The sequence below is a fragment of the Ruditapes philippinarum genome, unplaced genomic scaffold (assembly GCF_026571515.1).
Source record: "Ruditapes philippinarum isolate M1 unplaced genomic scaffold, ASM2657151v2 ctg1034_1_1_1_1, whole genome shotgun sequence".
Taxonomy (NCBI): Eukaryota; Metazoa; Mollusca; class Bivalvia; order Venerida; family Veneridae; genus Ruditapes; species Ruditapes philippinarum.
In genome coordinates this window covers 137,206-156,136 of record NW_026860488.1, presented here as the reverse complement: position 1 = coordinate 156,136, position 18,931 = coordinate 137,206, and the positions used below count along the sequence as shown (strand labels likewise).

Here is an 18,931-nt window from a genome sequence, read left to right as displayed (position 1 = left end):
ATAAAATGTATCATTATATATAATATTTACAAATATCAAACTGTTGTAATGATTTTTACCTCCATCTTAAATATTAACCTCCATTTTATATATCAAAGGATTTTCTATTTCAAAAGTTTGTGATTTAGCCTCCATTTCATATATCAAAGGTTTTACAATAATCTACCTCCATTTTAAATTTTTACTTCCATTTAGACATAAGAGATAACATCCATTTTATATATCAAAGGGATATTTTACCTCTATTTTTTAATATTTCAAAAGGATATAATGATCATCCTCTATTTTATTCCATCAAAGTTCTGTAATGGTTTTACCTCCATTTTAAATGTTTTACCAAAGGTATAACCTCACTTTTATATTTTAAAGGATATAATGATTTAACCTCCATTTTATACATCAAAGGAATATAATGATCAACCTCCATTTTTAAATGTTAATCTCCATTTTATATTTCAAAAGGATATAACCTCCATTTTATTTATCAAAGGGTTAATATAAAGTACCTCAATTTTAAAAGGTAACCTCCATTCTATATATCAAAGGGATAATCTCCATTTTATATTTCAATGGGAAATAGTCATTTAACCTCCATTTTATATATCAAAGGGATGTAATAATCTACCACAATTTTACATTAACATAAGGTAATAATAATTTTACTTCCATTATTTGGGAACAATGATGAAGCCTTGCTGATTGAATGAATATCTTTTGATTACTAAAAAACATTAATTTATATATCTATTATCATTAAAAATGTTACCAGCTTCTTGTTGGTTGTATATTTCTCGAATCATATCAATAAATTCTGTTGAACCATTTGTACCCATCAAGCTGTCAAGAAGTGCCCGGATGTCTTCATTTTGCAGTAACTCTAATGCTTCAGAACCTGCGCTGAATAATCTGTAAATAAATAAAAAAAAATATACAATGCATACAATTAAATGGTGAGTTTTTATTTACTAAGAACTATGGGAAATAATATTTTCTAAAAGACTGCATCTGTTTCAATTAAAGACTACATGTACATCTGTTCCAAAAACATGCCCATTGTGTTATAAACATGTAATAAATGTTTAAGAACAATTTAAAACTTTTTTATCCCTTATATTTTTTTGTCAATAATTTAATCAGATATCAGTTTATACTTTACATTAATTTAAAAAAAAATCATGAAGTAAGAATTCAAATTGAACACTAGTGGGGTCACAACTATGTTTCCTGATATGACACCATTTCTTGTTAGTTCCAAGAGGCCACTGACAGGTTCAAACAAGTTTAAAGCTTTAATCACAATCATGTTAAAATATACTGTCACCTTAGTGCATTAATGAGTTAACTCCTTATATAGTTTAATAGGAGTTAACCAGTTACTGCACAAAGGTGATAATTATAAAGATTTAACTAAACCTACTTCGAAAGGTCTTGAAGTAATCCCTCAGAGTCGGATAAAGTTTCTGTTACACACTCCACAATATTTGATGATCCATCAAATACTTTAGTTAGAGATGTGGCTAATGTTTCAAAGAAACCAGTATATGTTGAAGTCCTTGCGCAAGAGAATTCTGTCTCGGTTTTTTGTGACATCATTTCTTCAATCTGAAAATGAAATAGTCAGTGCAAATTTAGTATAAAATGAATCACAACTACTTACTTCTGTTTGATTGTTAAACATGTTTTAAGTCTATATAAATCACTTTAATATCCACTTACCATATTATTTCCATGTAATGCCCCCAGGGGCTTGCATTTTTCAAAAGGGCTGTACAATTCAATTATGAAAATCATTATTTATTAGAGGGGGTGGGGGCATTAAATTGAAACAATACAGTACTTGAATAAAAAGAATTGGTATTATATCAAAAACATATTGTTGACCCAAGTGGGGCTTAAAGCCCCATAATTGACGCCAGAGACTGAAACCCTAATCACAAACTCCTCAAATCAGAATCAAAGTAAATTTTTTTACGATACTTGATGGTTAGATGTCAGGATGTTGATATCCCATTCCCAGACACACAAATTATTTCTAAAATTTATGCTAAAGAAATATAGCTGTATTGGAAGTATGGGGTCGGAAAGGGGGAGATTATTCAGATAGTGCAAACCTTTTTCAGTTCACGAATTAAACCACGATCATCGAGATATTTAATAACGTCTGTGATATTCTTCATCTGCATCTGACACACAGCTTCATCAACACCTACAAAGAATAAGAAATATCATAAATTACTGGTATACAAACCGTTACACTTCAATATAATCAAAATGCACATAAATCTGCGAAAACAGTGACAAAAAATTTCAGTTTACTTAAAATGTACATATTTCTGTGATGCATGACCATCGTCTTTCATTTTCTATTATTATCAATCACGTTAACTTTTTTTGTGACATTGAAATAACATCAATTCCTATGACATAATCATCAAAAATTCATTTAATACCAGCATATTAAGATGTCAAAATACAAAGTTTATCTAATTAATCATTAATAATTGTATAAAATATATAAGGTGTGATAATTTTGCAAAATATACAGTATAAGATTTTTGTCAAGGTCAATTTAACATTATTCTCTCACATTGATTTTCTTTTCTAATGCTAAGCCTAATCTATTATGCATGTTTTCCAATTAAATACCAAGTTGAATTTATTTAACAGATTTGCCCTTATTTGAAATCTGGAATTCATGTCCTCAAAAGACTTAAGAATGAAAATATAAAAATTTTGTAGCCAACAATATAGAGCCTGGTCAGACTGCACGGAAGTTATAGCCTGGCTCTATACTACTAGCAGATACAAGCAAGTCAATATGGCCACCAGCAGAGTTAACAAAACTTAATCAGAAATTTTCAAGAAAATGTACGTAGCTTACCAATTTGTACATTCATGACAGAGTTAGAAATCATGATAAATGTATGTACAGAATCCATGTATGGTTTAACCCACGTAGAATACATCTCTGTTGACATGGTATATTGTAGTGTACGCTCACATACTTCTTCATAACTGTAACATGAAAACAAAACTATAAGTGCACTATATAACTTATTGTAAGTGTTTTAATAATATAATATAAGAATAAAATATATAACAATCAAAAGTGACTAAAAGAAACTATTCTTATCCAAAATTTTTTCCTAAATTCAACCTTTCTCTCTGATCAAAATCGATACATTCTGCTCCTGTACATTGAGTTCAATACAAATAAATTCAAGAACGATTTGCGCTTCACTATGTTTGTTCAGAACCAAACTGCTGTTACACAAAAAGACAAATTTGATTGAATACATTTGAAGAAAATCAAAGTACTTTTCGGGGATACTTCAAAAGCAAAAGCAGACAATTTGATAAATTATTATATAAACAAAAAGTAATTCAAATACCTTTCAGTCTCGGCCGTATTTCCCATATTTTCTAGAGCTTTCAGAATAGGTTGGAACCAGTCTTCTACACCAGTTATATCTGCATTCTCCAGATCAAGTAAACTTCTTACTATACTGTCTACCAGTGTGGACATATAGGCCCAAGTCTCGTTATTTGCATTAACAGTGTCATTCATTATGATATTTTCAATCTGGAAATAACGGAAAAATAAAAAAAAATTTTTAAATTAACCTACTATCTCCTTTAGTTCTATAATGAACTTGTCTAACTTTGAATTTGGAACAGTCTATTTATACTTGCTTGGATTTAAAGATAAAAGCAATAATTTTATGCAGAAAACAAAATAGTGTAGTCCAGTCCATCCATTTTGTTTTACAAATATGATCCATCTTATAGGCAAATAATATTGTCAATATCATAAAAGACATGAAAATAACATAGTACAGTCAAACCTGTGGTAAAGGCCACCTCCAAATAAAGATCAAAGTGGAAAATATGCCACTTTTCAACAACCTTCAATTGATTAAAAGAACAATTTAACCTCCAAATAAAGTCCACTTGTCATTAAAGACCATGTTTGGTCTCTCCCTTGAATAACCTTTGTTTACAAGTGTGACTATATTTATCTCAGACAGTAATATATCTTTTTTGTTTTCTTATTCATAATACTGGTCAAGAAAACACAAGAAGACATAATATACATTTTTATACCATAAATCAATCACTTAAAAGTACACAGGTAAGTAGAAAAAAAAACTCTTACATTTTTTATCAATTTCTCCGCATCTAATTTACTCATTATGTCATCTAAGTAAGGTTTTTGAGAAGCATATTCCGAGCAGAGATGCTGCTGTAGCTCTGTCACGTTTATGTCGCTCGGAAAGTCAAACGTGTCCATAAATATATCCAGATTACAAATTGTCCTCTCCCAGTCATTACTGAACATTAATGTGATAAACTGAAAATGAAGTTTTCATTGAATGAATTAGGTTGGTCAACAATGTGCACATTAAATATTTTTTATAAAATGTTAAAAAGAAAAGGTAGATCAAAATGTAGATAAAAACAGATCTTATTTCATTCCAGTTTAACAGTAAAATGGTTCTCACTAAAATATAAAGGTATTCTCAAGAATTCTGCCAATATGACACAAGGTTGGCAATGTTAAAATTCTCAACCAATTTTTATTTTAATATTCAGCTACCCCATCTAATCTCTAGTAAATTAGCAACAATATTTACCTTGGCGGGATCAACATAGGCCAGTGTGAACAATGACACAGTATCACTACTGGCCAAATTCTCTATAAAATCAGCCATGGCACTGGAACTTGGAAGTATATCAGTGATAGGTACACTCTCATTTCCTGAAGGAACATGATTTTATATCCTTTGATTATTCTTATCAATACAAAAATGGAAACAAAACTTTTACAATACCTAAGATTTGTTGAAAAATAAAAGAATGGTGCATAAGAAGTGAATGGCTGTCTTTAATGTCTTTAGATGTACTCACTGCAGGTGAGAAACACAATAAGTGAACAGCAGTAAATACCACATCTTTCCATCATCATCATGGACTAACATTGCTGTAAAAACTCATTTCAAATTGGATTATTTCTGTGTTGATCTCACTTAGATTGTATAGTAATTTTACTCCTGATCACTTTTTGTGCAAAATACATAAATAAGGCAACATGATAACAACTGATAGTATGTTGATATCAGATTCATACGCAGTACTGCCTTACCAACATTTCACAATGCATTCAACTTAACAAACTTTTCCATTACAAAATACAAATTATTAAAATTATGGGGCAATATGTACCTGTGAAAAGGATTTTGGAAAAATAACTTTGCATACAGATGGCTGGATCTATTTTCATAATTGAAACATGTTTGTTTTAAATACTGTACTTATTTTTCTGAACATATAGATCTTTTTTTTTGGTTCAATTTGTGGGGATATGTCTTTTTCAAAAGTACTTTTGCAAATGAAAACTTGAAATTATTTTTACACACACCTGTAAATTTTTCCAGCATAGTGTTGATATACTCCTGTACTTCAATAATAATCAGCAACATGGCTTTAAAGTCCTTTAGTATATCCTCTTCCGCAATCATCTCCAGCACATACATTAGCCTATAATATAAATAAATAATTTTATTGTTCAATTTTTAAAATATATATCCTTAACTCATATCATGGACCTACCTGCTTTGAATTCAGAGGCACCCATTGTTACTTTAGCAATTTCAATATCAGAATTGTAAAATAAAGTTGTAAAGATTTACAGCCAAGCCATGACTTGCAGACTGTGAGACAGAGTGCAAGCTGGTTCAGCCGTTTATTACACTTGTTGTTTAGGCAAGCCATTGTTGTGATTTTGTTAAATTCTATCCTATAGATGACACTTATATTAAAACCATTACTCATCCATCCCTCCTTTAATAGTTATATTATTTTATGAATTTCATATCAATATAACTCCTAGGGTGAAAATTCCTTAATTTTAGTCAATTTTATCTTTATATCTCAATGAATGTCATGCATGTAGCCAATTTAAAGGTCAAGGAAAATGGTATGTCCTAAACCTTTAGCCTACTGGCAGGACATGAATATACTCAACGCGACCAGTGCAGACCAAGACTGTGGTCTTCACTGTTCGCTATTAAGTCAGTCAGTACATTTTATGAAATTTTCCCCTAAAAATGATGTATGATTTTGTCCAGAAAGAATGATGGACAAGTTCATTTGAGATATTTCACATAGCAAGTGTTAAAACTGATAATGTGGTAGCATAATCTCAAGAAGAATGAAATTCTAAATCATAACCTACCCTTCAAGACCAGTGTCTTGACTATTTCGTAGCCAGTCTTCTGTTGTGGAGCTGCTGTTCAATAGCCCGTCCAGGTTCAATTTCTCCAACATTTCTAGAACAGTTTTACTGGCCACCTTGTCATCATGTTCCGCCATTTTATCTTCTACGGCCTGGTTAAACTGAAACAGAAGATGATCAATTAGTATCTAGATAAACCTTACTCTGCTACATTTTTGTAATGGACTTGCCTTGCTTTGAATTTGGAACAGTCCATTTTTACTGTGAGGGATTTTAGTTTCAAAGTGTTTAAAAGTTATGCAGCAGACGTAATGCGGCACTGAATTACAGAATCCTGAATTACATGGTAGTTCATCTCTATACTGTATAGTTAATTCATATTTACAGCAAACATTCAAATTGGTATGGTAACATAATTGTCTTAAAATAAGTGTACTTAGACAAAACAATTCCATGATTTTATAAGCTGTCTGAGTAGCTCAATAGGTAGAGTGCTGGACTGTGAATAGGATGACCTGGGTTTGATTAGGAGAGTAAATTACCACCACTGCCACCATATAAAATATGTCAGAAGTTTAGCAAATTTTAATAAAAAATAATCTGAACTTTTATTTTTACAATCTTATCATTAAAAAATCTAGTCTTCAAAATCTGTTACCATAATAGATGTACATAACAAAAACATAATTGATGAAGTTTTGCCCTGACAAAACATAAGAACTCTTTTATTTTTAACTTCTGTCATTTTCAACAAGTGTGAGCCATGTTTTCCACTCCTTCATGTCATAGTATTTGATTAATTAATAATGTTTGAAATAACAAAAGCATGTTTACCATCATTTGAACTTGATAGAGGTCCCATTCAGTATAAGAATTACTGTTCAATGTATTGTTCCATTCTGCCATATCCACGTTACATAACATCCAGATATATGCTGGATCACCAGTTATCATCCCATATAAATATCTCTCCATATATTCATGTACCTTTTCATTCTCCCCACATACCAGTGATTTTAAAATACTTTTTCTTGTGGGTGCATCCTCGTCCTAATACAAACAGCACAAAAAGGTTATTGAACAGAACAAAACAAAATTTAATATAAATTATTTATATGAAAATAATTTCCTTTATTTAGCTTGAGAAATAAATTGTTTCCTTCCGTTACATTGTAACGTTTCGCTTATTTTATAAGTCAGGTTCCCGTTATAGTTAGCGCATAGAATAGGTATAATTTCATTAGATGGGTTTACGCGTTGCACGAAAATCCCGTGCAACATTCCCAGTACAACATTCTCAGTTAGCTAGCTATAGTCGACACGACAACAACGTTGAGAGATTTAATATTGACAGCTAAAATAGATTTAAAATATCAGCAATGCCACGAGGTAGAGGCGTAAGGAGAGCTATGGGTCGTAGAGGAGCGGCGAGTAAGGGCAGAGTTGTGAATCAGGAGCGGCCTACAAATGATAGACCTGTTACAAGGGGGCGCAAACGAAATGCAGATGAAGCGAATGGCGCAGAAGCGGAACACGTGGAAGCACGTGGCTTGAGCAGACCAGAGTCGGAAGACGTCGGAATGGACAGCAGATTCTTGCAAGATAATGCTGGTGGGTCCAATTTTATTGATTTTGAAACAATTATTCAAGACTCGGGTATCATTGCTACTGATAAGAGAAATAAAACTATTTTAAATAGAAATATGCAATCGGGGTGTGGCAGCACTTTAGGTCAAAATTCATCTTTTCGAAATCCGGAATCGAACCAAACACTCCTGAATTCACTGCCCTCAAACTCGCCCGCTCCTAATTTATCTAATCTAGTTCGCCTGGCAAGCGACGATTTAGCTGCCCATGTACCGTCTTCACTTAAGCAGCAAATTTGCAAGGGCGAGTACGTAAATCTCTCTTTGTTGTTAAAAGGCACCGTAGAATTATCACAGTTTTGTAGCGGAGGTATTTTCAAAATAAATGCTGATGGTCAAATTGAAACTGTTCAAAGAGAATGTAAAGAGAAAATAATGTCTATAGAGAAATGGACAAATGCATTCATCATTTACACATCTATATATCTTCTTAACCATCCAGATAAAGTACATGAAATGTTACATTACATGTTTAATATCCGGGAATGTGCTCTACAGCAGGGTGGAATAGCATGGCGAACTTATGACGAACAATTTCGTCTCCGCCAGGCATTATCGCCACAAAGCTGGTCACAAATTAACAATGATCTTTGGTGGCGATGCATGCAAGTAAAAGATACATCTCAAACATATTCCCTATCAACTCCTCGTAGATACACGTGCAATGACTACAACAAAGGGTCTTGCACGTGGCAGAATTGCAAATTCTCCCATAACTGTTCTAAATGTAATGGGGTACACCCAGAGATTCATTGCAATAACATCTCGCATGTTGCAAATCCGCCCTCATCAAAGGCTCAGAATATTTTTCGAGCCAAACCAGCTGGAAAATTTTTCAGGGGCGGCGCAAGAGGTCAACACACAAAATAGCCCGCCCACGCCTATAACTGAAACTGTTTGTCATAATGATATTTTCAATATAGCAAAATCGCCTGTCAATGTAATTAGTCTGAAATACTATTGTTCAAAATATGATAGAAAAGAGGCGCATTTTTTAATTAACGGTTTTGTAAATGGGTTTCCTGTTCAGTATTCTGGGCCAAGAGTTTTACGTGATTCTGAAAATTTACGTTCAACAGCATTAAATCCTGATATTATACAGTCTCAAATAAATAAAGAAGTTCAAGCGGGCAGAATAGCTGGCCCATTTAATGAGCGTCCACTGCCAAACTTAATTGTCTCCCCTGTAGGTCTTGTCCCCAAAAAGACGCCCGGCGAATTTCGAATGATACATCATTTATCTTACCCCTCTGGGGAATCAATCAATGATTATATTGACCAAGCTGTCTGTACTGTTCAATATACCAGTTTTGACGAAGCAGTCAATTTAGTACAAGAATTGGGGCGTAACTGTAAACTTTTTAAATCGGACATTAAAAGCGCTTATAGGATAATACCTATACAACCTTCTGATTTTGAATTACTAGGTTTTCGTTTCAATGATAAATATTATTTTGATAAGGCCCTCCCCTTCGGAGCATCAATAAGTTGTATAACATTTGAAAGATTTGCAAGGTTTTTAGAATTTAGCGTGAAATTAAAAATGAAGTCTGGCAAATTGATTCACTATTTAGACGATTTTTTAGGTGGCAATAAGACAACAGATCTGTGCATTCGAGATCTGAACCATTTTAAAGATGTTTTTGCAGAATTAGGTGTTCCCATAGCCCATGAAAAAACCGAAGGCCCGACAGAAGTTTTAATATTTCTCGGACTTGAACTCAATACCGATCAAATGACTGTCAGAATCCCAATTTCTAAAATTAACGAAGTTGTCCTGAAAATTAAGGAAATTCTCATTAATAAGAAAACAACTTTATGCAAAATGCAGTCTCTTATAGGATCACTGAATTTCTGCTGTAGGGCTATAATAATTGGTAGGCCATTTATCCGCCGTTTAATAAATTCAATTTGCGGACTTACAAAAAAATATCATCGTATAAGGATAAATAAGGCAATTCGCCTTGATTTAGAGATGTGGTTGTTTTTTCTGAATAATTTTAACGGAATATCTGTTTTTCATGACAGATTCTGGGTAACTAATGAAGATGTTAATTTATACTCTGACAGTGCTGGAGGTCAAGATCGGGGCTTTGGGTTATATTTCAAGGGACATTGGTGCCATGCTCAATGGCCTCAAGTATGGCACAAACGCGGAATTACATCTGATATAACAGCGTTAGAGTTATTTCCCATTTTGGTTGCGTTATATATTTGGGGCTCGGATTTAGTTAACAAAAAAATTAGATTTAATTGTGATAATATGGCCGTTGTTCAAATAATAAACAAGTTTACTTCAAAATCGGAACAAGTTATGTGTCTTGTAAGGTGCCTGGCTTTAAATTGTCTTCATCTTAACATCATCATCAAAGCTAATCATGTACCTGGCATTTGTAAAAAAAATGCGATGCTCTCTCTCGCTTTCAGTTACTCAAGTTCGTGAATTTGGCGCCAGAAGCAGACTTAGACCCGTGCCCGGTACTGTCTTTTATTTGGAATATCTTCGATCAAGAGCGGGGCAACTTCTTTCAAATGAAATCGCAACTAATACCTCTTTAACTTATCAAACTGTCGTTCGAAAAGTTTAGACACCTGTACAATTTAACGGTCAAATGGCCAATCCCAAATCAGCACGTAATATTATATACGACTTATTGCTTTGAAAAAGGAATTTCGACCAAAACAATCACGACTTATATAGCCGACTTGAATTATTTTCATAAACTAAGGGGCTATCATGACATCTCAAATTAATTTATTATCAGTAAACTTTTAGAGGGTTGCCATAGGAATCGCGTTTCATTTGATTGCAGGGCTCCACTTACACTGCCTAACTTGGCTGTTGTTTGCAAGAGTCTTCAACAAGTTTGTTTTAATAGATATGAAACTTACTTGTTTACTTCTTTGTTTACATTAGCATATTTCGGCTTATTTAGGGTAAGCGAGCTAGTCACTTCATATAAAGGTCAAGAAACTGGCCCACTCAGAAATTCGGACGTATCATTCATCAATTCATATGTTATCATCTCTCTTAGAAACTTTAAAACAAATCAAAGAGGAAAATTGATTACGTTAAAAATACTAAAGGAAACTGATGCGATTTGCCCAGTGCGTGCATTATTGGACTATGTATTACATAAGCCTCAAAATCAGAAGTTTTTCTTTTGCCACCAGGACGGTGTGTCAGTAACAAAAACACAATTTTGCGCTGTTTTAAAACATGTGTTCAGGGGTTCCAACTATCGAACAATTTCAAATCACATAGCTTTAGGATTGGTAGAGCCTCCGACTTAGCAGCTCAAGGCTGTTCGGCAGAAGTGATAATGAAACTTGGTAGATGGGCCTCTTCTTGTTATAAATTGTATATCCGGTCATATTTACGGTCTACAAGTCAGAGTCTTACTTTTATTGATGTATAGTACATACCTTGTTCCATATATCATTAATTAAAATATTTGTAGACATCTGGGTGGTCGGTGACTCAATACCTTATTGGGCAGAAGTACGAGCAGTGACAACAGCAAAACCTAACCTTGGAATACAGGGCAAGACTATAGCATGGTGGGTGTAAGAGGTCTAAAATGGGCAGATTTTAGACATTCAATACAAACACAAGTCCTACTTTCTCATCACCTTCGATCATCATCATACATTTAGGTGGTAATGGTTTAACATCTATTTCTCTTATTAAACTAAAAAAAAATGATTGAATCAGACGTAACTTACCTCCGTGAGACTTTCACGTAGACGACACTTATATGGGTTGGCATATTGCCAAGGAGGGTCTGGAGAGGGGCTCTTACTTTGAAGCCAATCGAATAAAAAAAGGGTAAATCGTCAGGGCAGACAAATTGTTCAACTGTGTGGGAAAAGTGATACTATTTCCCCTGACATTGACACTGAAACAAATTTTTTCCGTGATGACGGGGTACATTTAAATGCCGTTGGCTTGGAGTTTTACCTTTTCCATTTAAAGGAATCAATTATTAAAAACATGTAATACTCGCTATAATTTGGGGGATAAATTAAAATTTATTGTGGCGTAAAATTATATCGATTGAGGGATGATCAGGCGTACAGTTCTTTAAATAGCAGTTGTTGAGGTTATTTTGGCACAGTAATTAGTACCTCTTTCGCACATTCACAAGTCTAACTGCGTGTTCATAGTTTTTCTTCTCTTCACGTTGGTAGTGGTTTCCATTACGTTACCGTGGGGAGCTGAGATCTATGATCATGTAGTTGGATAGACTCTAGAGGTAATGCGTTGGTGTGTAGCTATTTGCTGGCTTGAGTTGCTCAAAGCCATTGCGTTGCATTAGTTTTATTTAGCTTGGGTTTGCTTCAAATCTTTGCATTGCATTTTTGTGTTTATAAAGTTTTGGTATTGCAACTTGCTGATAACGCCTGATCACCTTCGATTGATATAACTTCTTGTGGTAGGAGCATCTAAGCCTTAACCTACCATAAGTGAGCGGCCAATACACGCCAACCTTATATAAATACTTAATGATCAATTATTTGATATATCATGTCATGTGAATTTTATATAAGCAGATGCGTCGTAAAATAAAAACTGAGAATGTTGTATGTTCTTTATTATTCTATTTTGAATAGTCTTAAATAATGTCAATCATCTATGTGGAGATATTTTAATGTTAATCAACTATGGATATACTTTAGTGTCAATCATCTATGGAGATACTTTAATGTCAATCATCTATGGAGATAATTTAATGTCAATCATCTATGGAGATACTTAAATGTCAATCATCTATGAAGAGAATATAATGTCAATTAACTATGGAGATAATTGAATGACAGTCATGTAAAGTGATAACCTTATGTTAACCGAGTAGAGAGGTCATTACTAATGTCAAACATACAAGTGAAAATAGAAATAATTTAAGATTTCACAAAGGAAAAAACCTTTAAACATTGAGAGATTGATGTCACTGAATGCCTTTTGTCTTTATAGGCATGTTAATACCGCTGCTAACATTCAAAATGGTCAATCATAGATGAAAATAATCTCAAACTCCTTTGTTAATTTTGTTTTTTTCCGTTATTCATTATTTGATACTTTCAAAAATGATTTAATTGATAAGCACTCAGGTGCTTTAAAACAAGACTACCATTACAATGACTGTATACTTACTGGTGAATAGTAGGCATTGAAGAATTCAGAGAGTACTTTCAACCAGTCTTCAACAGAAAGGATTGACTCAATCAATGATCCAAGTTTCTCTGGATTACTATACAGTTCCTCAATATCATTGCCTGATTCAGATAAAAGACTTGTGTTATATACATGTAGCAATGGATAATATGTACCAAAGGAAGAATTCCTCTAAACAATTTAAAATATATCAGTACACAAGTTCATGGTTCATGAAAAAGCTTTGTTTGGAAAATATTATAGGTAAATTTGAATTCAGAATCCAATCTGAGAACCATAGAAACAATTGGCTAATTTTGAAATTAACCAATGACATTTTTTAACAATACATTCGAAATTAACCAGTTACTGGGAAGATGACACATTTGTATGAATAAGAATTTCAGTATTCAATTTAACAACAAGTTAACAAATTTGAGGCAAAAACCAAAACAATATAGAGTGATATCATCTTTAAACTCTCGATCAAATATTTAAATGGTCATTATCTTTTCAAGGAATATGTTTCCTTTAAAATAAGATTAAAACTGTTAAAGACAAATTGACAACATGTTTAATTTTCAACACATGTGGTCTTGTCCAGACTGTCAGATGGAAAAGTCCATTTAAGATATTTAGGGGGGGGGGGGTAAGGGTAACTTACTTGTCAGTTGTTTTAAAAATGGCATAAGAAGTCTGTTGAATGCGTTGGTCAAGTTGTTCATTTCACTTCCAAACAGAGGATTTATATTGCTTAGTATGTTACTTCCACTACACAAGATAAAGATAAAAAAACATAATTGTGTTATTGATAAATATTTACAATATCACAACAAAATTACCGAACATGTAGATAAAAGTTAAATATTTCAACAAAGATGGATGTACCATTCAATTACATAAGCCTTCCCAATCCAAGGAGTGTCATCAACTTGATTGATATAAAGGTAGCAAAATGTAAACAAAGTAGTATTTTGACTTGAATACAAAATGCTAAATCAGGATAACTAAACTTTTTGCCAAAAAGCAAAAGACACAAAATATAGCTAAGTTTTATGACCTATGTATAACTTTTAACAAACTTAACAGTGCATCAAACAATAAAAAGCCTTTGAAAAATAAAAAATGATAGCTTTTTTAGGCATAATAGTCCTTTAAAATACCTATTAATTTCAAATCAAAACTAAAGAAAAGGAATTAAATCCAAGAAATGTAAGAAATCCAAGAAATCTTTACTTGGCATAAATATTTGTTTATTTGAAACATGTATGTTTATCAAAGCAGAAATTTTACAATCTAAAAATAGAATAAGCTGACATACACACTAGGATCCTTGTAAAGAGAGTCAAAGAATGAGAGAATTCCCTCCCAGTTTGTCCATTGGCTGAGGGGACTGCTTTCTGCAGGTGGTCTTTCCATCCAGTCAGATAACATGCTGACAAACTTCTCCACATTGCTGGCAAGAGACGTCCAGTTCAAATGAGCATTGGTGTTTGTAGCATTCCATATTTCTGCAAGCTGTAATCAGTTCATATAGGTTGATTATGATATGGACTCGTTTACTTTTTCATATAATACCCTTTTCTTATTTCTTCACTGCGATGAAGTGCCGATTGCCAATCATAAGAATTTATATAATTATATTAATGAGCAAAAAGGTAGATTTACATTATTACAAATAATGCCGATTATATAAAAACATTTATTGTCACTACAAAGAGATTATCAGATCCTTGCAAAAGTGAAGGAAACTAGTACTGGTAAACTGCTTGATAGCCTACCCACAAACAATGCCCTGGCTGAACTGTGCTCTGGTAAATTCAATGTGGCTTACTGCCATGATCCAGGCATTAAACTACCACCACCACCAATAGTTAATATTAATATTTTGATCTTGATATGCCTGTAACGAACAAAGAACTGACCCAGTTCAAAGCACGGTTACTCTATTACACAAAATCAGTCGAGTAAAGGTTAAAACATACATACCTTTTCTTCAAACATTTCTAGATTAACTTGATCTTGTAGGATTTCTGACCATGTCTCTGTATCTATACATATAACTTCTTCGAGGGCTATAGATGCTTTACTAGCTGTACCATTAGCAGATATATATGCTGCAACATTGTCCTTCTCACACATGTCCATTAACATATCAGGGTCCAGAAGTAGATTGTACAGCTGAAAGTGGAATCAAAAATCATAACTGATTAAACTGATTGCAATAATTTTAGTCTAGAAGATTGAATACTGTTAAAGCTGGGGCAATGGCACATGAGACATGTTTGCTTTTTTTCATTATCTCTCATGAATAGACTACACATGAAATTTGTTTACAAAAGTTAAAAAAATATTATGCTTATTTGTAAAAGAACAACTTAAAACCTATGCATACCTTTTCCTGGTTAACAGTTTTATTCAAGGCTTCATAATCTTTATTGGAGATATCTCTTAGGTTAGCCAAGGCTTCCATAAAGCGAACAATTTCACTAGAGTTCTTCGACAAACTGCCAACAGTAAAATTATCTGAAAAAAAAACAAAAAAAAACTTTGTTTATCATGACTACTACCAAATTTGAATAATTTACCCTATTTTATTACTTAGTATGGTATATGTTTTCATTTTTTACACTTTGACTTATAAATGGACAACAAAAAGAATATTTTAAGTGTTCAATATAGGCCCCTTACATATACATGATCTGTCTAATGGATGAGTTAATATGGTACCCACCACAGCTTAGTACAATTTATGCCAACATCGCCACTTTCTGTTTTGAAATGTTAATCTAACATGAAGTTCGTTTGCTATACAATTTTTTTTTAATTTTGAACAGTCTGTATCATCTCTTGAATTAGAATGATCCCATAGACCTGCATTGAATTATGGAACAATCCATTGATAGTTCAAGGGGTTTCAGTAACACAATGATAAAACTGAGCAGCCAATGGTATAGAATAGTATGTATAGGCTGGCCTTTCTCTATACTGGTCATACACTATCACATCAGTGTTCAAAGAGTTATACACAATGTACATGTATAAAGAAAATACCTGATACATCCATCAACCTGTCAACCATATAATCTAAGAAAAGATCAATTGTAGCAAATGTTCTTTTGGCATCAGAATCCAGCTCGATCATCTGCATTATCTGAATAGCCAATGGGGAACTGAAAGATAAATACACATGGCGCTTTAATGTCCAAAAAAAATAGGAACAATGGACACACACAATCACCTACATTCAAACCTTCAATAAGGCTTCTGCTAAATAATAGTTTGTAACTCATGTCTGCCATAAAAATGGAGACTCTCAATATGCAATGGTGGCATTATACAAAAACAAATTGGTTTATAATCTCACAATCTTCACCTTTCTGACATTCTGAGACCCAAACAAATTCAGCACCTTCTGTGCTTTGATTTCTTCAGTCCCTAAATCATTTCATAATTATGTTAGTTTGTACCAAGTTATTTTAGTTTGATTGTGTTGGAAGCTATAAGTTTTTTCAAACACTCCCAATCTGTTCCTAGAACCAACCAGTACTAAGAAATGAGTGTAAACTTTCTTGCTCATGGATACAATGGCTTGTGCCAGACAGGGTTTGAACCCAGGTTGCCAGCAATCCTTAGGTTACTAGTCTGATGTATTAACCACTTAGTCTCGCCGCCATAATTATGTTAGCTACATATTCAACTATAAAACAATAAAATCTATTCTGGCAGTATTTGTGTGTGAAAAAAATTGTTTGTTTATACATTTAGAAGAATTTACAGGTATATTCCTGACATGATGTATAGATTGTAAGAGCTTCTGTTCAGCCATATGGTAATTAATTGTACCAGTGGCCTGGGTAAATATACCAAATACAAATGTATACCAAGTTACATTAAAAGAGCAATAAATGAGACACATAACTTTGTATACATCTATTGTAACACATAATTATCATATTTCTTACATTGATTTAACAATATCGGTATATTGACTTCCGAGGAAGTTCTCCATTCCCTTTAGCAATGTTTCCAGTGTCGGATCACTCGTCTCAACGGCCTGCTCTCCATTTAGAAGGTCAAGAAGTTGGAACCAGTACGTAGAATTTTCCCATCGTGTAGGCACATCAAGATTTGGCGGACTTTCCAACCATTTACCAAGTTTCTCAGTCAGCTGACTGTTACGTTCTGTGATCAATCTCCAGTTGAGTGTAGTATTTGTTTCCATCTAAAAGTGGTTATATATATACAACAGTAAAATATAAGTTGATGAAGTGGTCATACTATGATGGTAGTCAAAATTGTTTTACATTTTTGAATAGGGGGGAAGAAAAATACATGTGGGAGAGGTAGGATATTGATTTTCTAATAAAAACTACACTGTTACAATAACACATTTTGATTTAAATCTTAATTAATAATTGTGCATATCCTTTTTTACAAGATGTGATACCAATTCTTGTGACGTGCAAATTGTGCATTATTTTTAATACATGCTTTATAATTGTGGATCATGCTGGACACACATTCTTTTCTTTGCTTTTTTGATGAGTTACACTATAAAATACATCAGTAAGATATAAATCATATCACACGGTTTTAGACTGACAGCAAAATATTTTTTTTATATTTAAAAAATCCAGCTTTAATCTTACCATGTCAATTATATCTTGAATAAAGAAAGCATCTACAAATTCTGTCATCAGAATTTCAAAGTCAGTGTCGCAGAATCTGTCTTTGACATCATTCATGTTGGCAGTTACACTTGGGGGAATTGTCATATATTTTGTGATATCTGAATCACAGATATCTATAAGAACAGTTGTAGCATTTGTGCTCTCCAACAGCGCAGTAAACTGGAAATATATAAAAGAAATTTGCTACCAATTTTATTCATTTGTTCATGCAATATTCAATTCAAGTTTATTCTCATTAAGGCCTTTGGTTCATAATTATACAACATTTTTACAATTTCATACAGACAACACATAACCAGATGGAACCACCAGTAATAAGCCTTTGCCACCAAATGGTAGCTAAATTTTTAGGTTTTGATATTGAAATCCAAGTAAACTTTGAATTGACTGTTCCAAATACAAAGCAGGGGCAAATCTATGATAGTTTGCTATATTTTACACACATTTTATAATAATTATATTTCAAAAGTTCACAGAGCAGTTATTTATATTTAATGCCATGCAAGTGTTATAGCATCAGCAATTTCTGAAGATGCTACCTTTAGAAGTAATAGAGCTCAACACACAAATTTTCTCTCACAAATACAAGTATAATCATTTATAGTCCAATTCTTCAACATCATAAACATGTGATTCACAATTCACTTGAACTGGCTGATTTCATAAATAACACCATAAATTTGTGTGTTACTAAAACAACTAGTACATGTACCAGTATGAGACACATGTCGTAAAATAAATGAAAATGTTTCCTTATACTTTTGGAGTGTTGATAGATGCCATCAAGGTTTCCATGACACCAGGCTCCTGTAGCATCATCACTAGGCGTTGTATCTGACCAAAACCATGGAAAAAATCCTCCAGTTTGTAGGAATCCCCTGAAACCAAATAAAACACTTTTACAGCCATAAAAATCCTCTTAAATAAATATAAAAATTCTACCAATAAATTTTATATAACATTTATGCACAAACAGTGAGTAGGGTTATTTAAGTTACTCTATTACTATAAAGGTCATAATGGCAACATTTTGATTTTACTGATAAATGACGACCCAAGGTGCCATAATGTGCATTATTTCATTTACCTGTCAATGCAGGTACCTGCTTAAACATTTAAACTTTATGTGAAGAACTAAACAGTTATGACATCTACATGTAAATACACTTTATACAGCATGCATTATTAATCATTCATTCTG

General features: G+C 32.9%; 1 protein-coding gene across 1 annotated transcript in view; it reads right to left on the bottom strand.

The window, feature by feature from the left end:
- LOC132760280 (uncharacterized) overlaps nucleotides 1-18,931 on the bottom strand; it is a 72,491-nt gene that overhangs the window by 8,352 nt on the left and 45,208 nt on the right. The window contains exons 30-48 of the mRNA XM_060752238.1: nucleotides 18,490-18,608; nucleotides 17,689-17,889; nucleotides 17,002-17,261; nucleotides 16,091-16,209; nucleotides 15,432-15,562; nucleotides 15,026-15,217; nucleotides 14,358-14,554; nucleotides 13,701-13,807; nucleotides 13,037-13,158; nucleotides 7,070-7,285; nucleotides 6,236-6,396; nucleotides 5,420-5,538; nucleotides 4,635-4,759; nucleotides 4,157-4,351; nucleotides 3,393-3,583; nucleotides 2,882-3,015; nucleotides 2,112-2,206; nucleotides 1,418-1,602; nucleotides 767-906 (exon numbers count right to left, since the gene is read on the bottom strand). Of these exons, the coding sequence (XP_060608221.1) occupies nucleotides 767-906; nucleotides 1,418-1,602; nucleotides 2,112-2,206; nucleotides 2,882-3,015; nucleotides 3,393-3,583; nucleotides 4,157-4,351; nucleotides 4,635-4,759; nucleotides 5,420-5,538; nucleotides 6,236-6,396; nucleotides 7,070-7,285; nucleotides 13,037-13,158; nucleotides 13,701-13,807; nucleotides 14,358-14,554; nucleotides 15,026-15,217; nucleotides 15,432-15,562; nucleotides 16,091-16,209; nucleotides 17,002-17,261; nucleotides 17,689-17,889; nucleotides 18,490-18,608 (3,009 nt within the window). The remainder of the gene's footprint in view (nucleotides 1-766; nucleotides 907-1,417; nucleotides 1,603-2,111; nucleotides 2,207-2,881; nucleotides 3,016-3,392; nucleotides 3,584-4,156; nucleotides 4,352-4,634; nucleotides 4,760-5,419; nucleotides 5,539-6,235; nucleotides 6,397-7,069; nucleotides 7,286-13,036; nucleotides 13,159-13,700; nucleotides 13,808-14,357; nucleotides 14,555-15,025; nucleotides 15,218-15,431; nucleotides 15,563-16,090; nucleotides 16,210-17,001; nucleotides 17,262-17,688; nucleotides 17,890-18,489; nucleotides 18,609-18,931) is intronic.